At 36.1% G+C, this 7,399-nt stretch overlaps 2 protein-coding genes across 2 annotated transcripts; one reads left to right on the top strand and one right to left on the bottom strand.

The window, feature by feature from the left end:
• Positions 1-1,001: 1,001 nt before the first annotated feature.
• LOC145819704 (uncharacterized) lies at positions 1,002-2,405 on the bottom strand. Its single transcript, XM_082913604.1, has 2 exons — positions 1,354-2,405; positions 1,002-1,246 (listed from the first exon to the last, which is right to left on the bottom strand). Exons 1-2 carry the CDS (start codon positions 2,150-2,152, stop codon positions 1,218-1,220), a joined length of 828 nt encoding a protein of 275 aa, XP_082769730.1. The 5' UTR covers positions 2,153-2,405; the 3' UTR covers positions 1,002-1,217.
• A 3,577-nt stretch (positions 2,406-5,982) lies between these two features.
• On the top strand, positions 5,983-7,018 carry LOC114304860 (peroxisomal membrane protein 11C-like). Its single transcript, XM_082913603.1, has 4 exons — positions 5,983-6,191; positions 6,500-6,574; positions 6,668-6,742; positions 6,845-7,018. The coding sequence occupies exons 1-4, from the start codon at positions 5,994-5,996 to the stop codon at positions 6,953-6,955; spliced, it is 459 nt and encodes a 152-aa protein (XP_082769729.1). The 5' UTR covers positions 5,983-5,993; the 3' UTR covers positions 6,956-7,018.
• Positions 7,019-7,399: the final 381 nt, after the last annotated feature.

Below are 7,399 nucleotides of genomic sequence, written 5' to 3'. Positions count from 1 at the left end.
ATGTTGCAATTCCCGTCTCAAATATTGACCTATTTGTGGGATCATAAAACTTGTAACCCCGTGATCGTTCGGCATAGCCAATAAAGTAGCTGCTAATGGTTTTAGAGTCCAATTTTCGTTCATGAGGTTTATAAGGCCTCGCCTCAGCAGGACACCCCCACACATGCAAATGTTTTAGACTAGGCTTTCGCCCAACCCAAAGCTCATAAGGTGTTTTTACAACTGCTTTAGTTGGCACCCAATTTAAGATATAAGTTGCTGTCTTTAGAGCCTCACCCCAGAGGGACTCTGGTAAAGTAGAATGACTGATCATACTTCTTACCATATCCTTAAGAGTCCGGTTTCGTCTCTCAGATACACCATCCATGCTAGGTGATCCTGGCATGGTGTATTGTGGGACGATTCCACATTCCTCTAGGTATTTTGCAAACGATCCTGGACGTTGTTCACCTGATCCATCATATCTGCCATAGTATTCACCACCACGGTCAGACCTGACTCTTTTAATCCGTTTGTTGAGTTGTAACTCAACTTCGGCCTTAAATTTTTTGAATACGTCCAAAGACTGTGATTTCTCATGGATAAGAAATAGATACCCATATCTGGAATAGTCGTCTATGAATGTGATAAAATATTGTTGACCATTCCAAGACGCCATAGGGAATGGGCCACAAATGTCCGTATGAATTAATTCTAAGACATCTGTAGTCCTATGGGCACCATATTTCTTTATTTTGGTCTGTTTTCCCTTGATACACTCAACACAGACATCAAAATCTGAAAAATTAAGAGAGTCCAAAATTCCATCAGACACAAGGCGCTCAACTCTAGATTTAGAGATGTGACCTAGGCGTTTGTGCCATAATGAGGCTGAATTTTCCTTAGTTAATTTACGCTTTGTACCTCGTGATTCCACATGCAAGGTTGCATTATAAGATGCAATAGTTTCGAGCAAATATAGATTATCAAACACATTAAGTAAACCAGTACCAACAACATTGGAATTAATAGACATACTAAACTTCATATTTCCAAAAGAACAATAATATCCCAATTTGTCCAATACAGAAACAGAAATTAAATTCCGTCTAAAGGACGGTACAACAAAAGTGTCTAATAAATCCAAATAATAACCAGTTTTCAGTAATAATCTAAAGTGCGCTATTGCCTGCACTTCTATTGACTTGCTATCACCCACAAAGATGTATCTTTCAGCATCAGTTGGCTTTCGGTAGTTCAGGCAACCCTGCATAGAAACACATATGTGAGTAGTAGCACCAGAATCTACCCACCAAGTGTTTCTTGGTACTGAAGCTAAATTTATTTCAGAACAGACCAAAACATGAAATGTACCTTTCTTTACACGCCAGGCGACGTATTTGGCACAATCCTTCTTTCTGTGTCCGGGCTTGCCACAAAAGAAACAACCATCCTGCACTTTCTGTTTCTTTGGTTCCGGACCCTGAGGAATAGCAACTTCCTTTCCCTTATGCTTTCTTTTGCCCGTATGCTTGGAGGTGCTTGCTAGATAAGCACTTTCAGTCCTTTCTTGCTTCAATCTCTCTTCCTCTTGCACGCAAAATGAAATGAGCTCATTGAGAGTCCATTTCTCCTTCTGGCAGTTATAACTGACCTTAAATTGGTTAAATTGTGCAGGAAGAGAGATGAGAACTAAATGCATGAGCAAATCATCAGATAGGTCGAGCTTTAGTGCCTTAAGTTTTGAAGCAAGATGAGACATTTCCATGATGTACTCGCGAACATTACCCTTGCCTTTATACTTTATTGAAATCAAGCTTGCTAAAAGCGTGCTTGTTTCAGCCTTATCGTTTTTAGCAAAACGCTTTTGAATTTCTGAAAGAAATTCACCGGCAACGGTAACATCCTCTGTTATTGCACCCCGAAAAACTTCTGGAATCCCACGCTTCATGATCATAAGACTTAGCCTGTTAGAACGATCCCACTTTTCAAAGTACACAGTTTCCTCAGGAGTACTTTGTGTAGTGAGAGCATTCGGTTTTGGCATCCTTAATGCCAAGTCTATGTCCATGCAGCCGAGAACAATCAATATGTTCTCTTTCCAGTCCTTAAAGTTTGTTTCATTTAACATTGGAACATTGTTCATGTTGGCAGAGATTGAAGTAGTCGACATTAAAGCTGAATAGAAAAGAAAATAAAAGGAATAAACAATTATGCTCACATTAAGTTACCAAACAGATAATCTCTAAATAAATTAATTTAATGACAACATCTCAAGATACCTAGCACAACATTAATACCAAGCCTTTGGGTAGTGATATTAACTGTAAGTGGTATTCTTGTTGTAATGATCAAACATTAACAATAAGTTATGTCAAATAACAAATCTATCTTTTGATAGATTTATTATTCACATTAGGTTTTCTTGACAATTGGCACATGTTTATCACCACAAAATGTGTGTGTAATTCGGCCAAGTCTTAATCATGTCTTTGGACCGATAAATACCCGCATGAGATACACAGACTTGAACTTTAAAACATTCCATATAAAACAATCTAGACAAGAGAGATCACTTTTGTGACATCTTGTTTGAATTGACTTATATTAAGAATGTTAGAAAATTAAATTTCTGTAGACGTTGTATGAAATTACATTAAATTTAAAGATTTCTAAATTTGTGACCCCGTATATGTTATATAATCTGCAGCAATTCCAATTATATATATACATATATAAATAGAATTGACGGGTCCAAAAATAAATAGTTTTTTTTTTTATGATGTTCAAAATTAAACCGATCAAATCGCAAGATATATCTATATATATATAAATACATGATGTTCATCCATTTGAGAGAAAAAAAAAAAACTGCCCACTGAATCATTTTACAATTCCAGAAAATAGATTGCCATTTTCACAGAACAAAACAGGAAAAAACAGAATTTACAACCATAAGAAAATTCAGAATATGATTTCAGGAAACTAAATAGAATGAACAAAGCATATCAATTCTGATAAGACACATGATATGCATGCTCTGATACCAATTGTTCAAAATAAATTTCAGAACATAAACCTTACACTTTGGATCATTTACCATGTGTATTATCAAGAAATCAAGACAAAATGATATACCTGAATCCATTGATGAACGGTTAAACGGAAGCGTGATTATCAATGAACTCTTTGTTATTGATTATGTTATTGCCTTCTAATCCTTTCCCCTTTGGTGCCTTATGTTTCTCCTTGAGAGGATTTAGAAAAAAAAAATGGCAGTGTTCTTATTTTTCACTTAGGAAGGAATAGAGACCATAACCTTTTAAAGGTTGTAATTGGTTTTCAAAACTGAAAGGTTGTGGAAGTTCAAAAGGAATGAAAACCAACTTTAACCATTATTGGTTTTAATTTCTATTTATTGGTTTTCAAAACTGAAAGGTTGTGGAAGTTCAAAAGGAATGAAAACCAACTTTAACCAATATGTTTTAATTTCTATTTCTGCCCCTCATAGAAATAGAAATTATACAACTAGTATCTACACATTAGGTCCATAACACATATACTCTTAAGCCTATTAACTAAATTGAATCACTTAAATTGTAGGCTTCTTATAAATGATAACACCACATTTAATTATGTGGTCCCATTAAGACATTATCTAACAGTCCCTACTGTGGAAGATGAGGAACTTGTAGAGAACATCAATGATGATGGATCAATGAACGATGACTTATTAACTGGCCCATTTCCTGGAGGTCTTACTGATCCTTCTCTCCTTAGGAGCTTTAAGACTCATGTTGCATCTGCCATATGGAATGAAAATGTATAATTCAACTATATTTGTTTTTTGTGTAAATAATGTTTTCATAGTACTTTTTTTTTTTTCTATGCAATGTAAGATCTGGAGGCTCTAAAATATCACAATCACATTCAAAAGCTGCAACAATGGGAGTAGTGATTGCCAAGACTTAATAATAACTAGTTGAGAGACCTTTTCACCCATTCAGGCCTACTCTCATTAGTCGACGACAACTTCCAATTTGTGAATAAGGTTGTGGTGTTGGCATTTGTTGAGAGATGGTAGCTGTAAACAAATACATCTCATTTGCTATTTGGTGAGATGACTATGACGTTAAACAATGTTTCTGTTCTACTTGGCATTCCAATTACTGGCATTTCTGTTAATAAACTAGTTCTTTCGCTTGATGACACTACGTCTCATATGGAGGGTACATTAAGAGTTCGACATGCCGAGGCACTTCAAGAGTTATTTGGAGCTAGTAGCCAGTCTGTGCTTTTTGAATAGTTAAGGCATAAATTTCAAAATGTCAAGGATACAGATGACCCTACATATATAGCTTGTGCGGTGAGAGCATATTTGTTGTTTTTACTTAGATGCACATTGTTTTGCTACAAGACCCGGTCTAGAGTACCAGCTGCGTACTTGAGTTTGATGAGAGATTTGTACTAGATTCATACAACTGGATTGACATTTTTGTATAGACAGTTGGGATTTCCCTCAAGGGCTAAAGTGAAACAGATGGCAGGTTATATTACCTCATTGGAGGCTTGGATATATAAGCGCTTTCAACATTTTCGACCTCACCTAAACATGGACTACACAGATGACAAGCCTCTTGTATATCGTTGGACTTCTCATAGGAATCTGGATCATCACTAGTATATGTTTAGGCCTTCCGAGAGGAGCTTGATATTTTGGGAGTTGATGATGTAAGGAATTAGTATGTGCTACCTTGGTTATTACTGTATGTTTTGGAGGTACTTACACAGTATTTATTATTATTTTGCAGGTGATATGGAACCCATATATTTCTTATTGTGCTCATCACCCATTCCAAGAGATTGCTTACTACATTGGTTGCTTAAAGTGTGTTAATATTGTTGAACTTTATCATCCTCAAAGGGTTCTGAGACAATTTAGTATAGTTTAGACAATTCCTCCACTGCCACTTGCACCAGTGCGTGCTATTCAAGGAACGATTGTCAGCCGATACCGAGTGATGTGTTCGTTTGTTGATCAGATATAAGAGAGTTAGGACGACCATGTGCTAGCTGAGAGGAGACGAAGTAGGCCAGTGAGACATCCTTCTGATTATAACGCTGATTACATGGACTGGTACACTACTGGAAAACTGACCTTTTGCTATTATATAATTTGCGACCATCTGATTAGCCGTCGCAAATAATCAATTTACCCCTTTATTTTCTTCTATTTATTTCCCCCTTTTCTTTATACTTGCCCTAGCCCTCCACAGACACCGATTGTTCTCTTTCTCTCGCTCTCTCTCTCTATCGGTCTCACAGTAATACGACTGGTATGAATCTCTCTCTCTCTCTCTCTCCCTCTGTCTCCCCCTCAATCTCGCTTTCTCTCTTTCTCTCTTTCTCTCAATCTCGTGCTCTCTCTCCTTTGATCTTCTCAAATTAGCACCTCTACTACACATGTATATGTACCTCTATATATTATGTATGTGTTGTGAATATCAATGTTTGAAATTGAATTTATTCTGTTGAGGTCCGAGCAAGAATCGAAGTAGACGTCCTCAACTTCCTCAAGATCTTGAACTCTTCGACTCCGACAATCTCATATTTCTTTGGTTTGCAATTTTGCTTCAAATCTCTACTCTCGAAATGTGTATATATATATATATATATGTGCGTGTGTGTTTTTGTGTTAAGCATTGAGTCACTATTGATTTTAATTTGACAAATTTGGGGATTTTTGAGTGTGTTACAGATCAATAGAAGATGGAATAATAGCTGAGGGTTTGAGTGTGTTACAGATCACTAGTACACATTGCCTCAACATATGTATCCTTCAATTTAGGCTATTAGGTTTTTGGCCATTCCATTGATGTCTCTTTTTTTTGCATCTCCCTGCTTAGTTGTTTCAATGTGAAATTTGCATGGTTTGTCTGTTGGTTGTTTACTTCTTTGGATTTCTAGAGTTAAATAAGAATGTACCTTGACTTTGCAGATACGATAAGAAAAAAATGAGTACATTGGACGTAGCTAGAGCAGAGCTTGGCCTTGCGGTTCTGTATTTGAACAAAGCCAAAGCCGAAGCCAGGGACAAGATATGCAGGGCAATACAATATGGTTCAAAATACTTGAGTAACCGGGAGCCTGGCACAGCCCAAAATGTTGACAAATCAACTAGCTTGGCACAGAAAGTGTTCCGTCTTTTCAAGGTCAGGCTTAATTGCATCTTTTGGTAATAAAATTGTCTTTTTCACTCATCTTCTCTGGTCTCGTAGTTAAGTACCTTTAAATTGTGGAGAATTTTTTTTTTCTATATTTATTCTTGCTTAATGTCCATTTATTTGGTGTATAAGGGTAACTGTTTTGTTATTCATGCTGTGAAATGACAGCTGACCTCAAAAGGTTAGATGAAGAATTTTCTGGGAAAATCAGTAGGGAAAAAAATAATTCTGATTTGAATTCATATCTGTATGGCACTTTTATTCTTGGGCTTATCTTAGGTTTGTTATTTATGCAGTTTGTCAATGATCTGCACGCGCTCATTAGTCCAACTTCTCCTGGAACACCCCTTCCCCTTGTTTTGCTGGGAAAGGTACAAAATGGTTTGCTGACTGAATGTTTTTCTAATTAATTTACACATGATTTACTTTTTTGTCATTTTCTTACCACTTTGCTTTTTTCTCAGTCCAAAAATGCACTGTTGTCTACTTTCTTGTTTCTGGATCAAATTGTCTGGCTCAGTAGGACAGGCATTTATAAGGTATGGAATGAACTTTCTCCTTATACAGTCTCATTTTCTTCACTGATTTCAAAGAGGAATACTCACAAGATGGAGCTTGGGTACTTTGTTGATTATATTTAGAACAAAGAACGTGCAGAGCTAATTGGCAGGATCTCTCTTTACTGTTGGATGGGTTCCTCAATCTGCACTACCTTGGTTGAGGTTTGCCACTTTCTTCTCAGTGTATTTTGACTAATCTATTTTCACTTTTCCTGTCCTGGAAGTATTGCTGGCTTTGAGTAAAAGCATCTTGTTTTGGGAGATCTCATAATTGATCAGATGCAAATTAATTATAATTTGGTACACTTTTTTACTATTTTTTGCTCTCTTTAGCTTGGCATTATTTGTGGTCAAGTTATATAGGAGGCCTACGGCATCAATGAGATTAGTCTGAGATTTCAGATCCATCATCTATATTTAATCATGAGATTAAATATAGTCGAAGATGTTTTATTAGATCTATATTTAATCATTTCTAATTTTCCTAATGTAGTCGAAGATGTTTTATTTTTTTAATGTTCATTGTTTTGTTAATTAGCTAGAAGGTTTAAGAAATGAATGTGGATGCTATTATTTGAAAGCTAATATCCATGCAGATTATCTTTAGAGTGAGTGACCTAATTCTGGGAAGTTGTA

The sequence above is a fragment of the Camellia sinensis genome, chromosome 2, assembly GCF_055761805.1.
Source record: "Camellia sinensis isolate YWXY chromosome 2, ASM5576180v1, whole genome shotgun sequence".
Lineage (NCBI taxonomy): Eukaryota > Viridiplantae > Streptophyta > Magnoliopsida > Ericales > Theaceae > Camellia > Camellia sinensis.
This window is presented reverse-complemented; position numbering and strand designations above follow the sequence as displayed.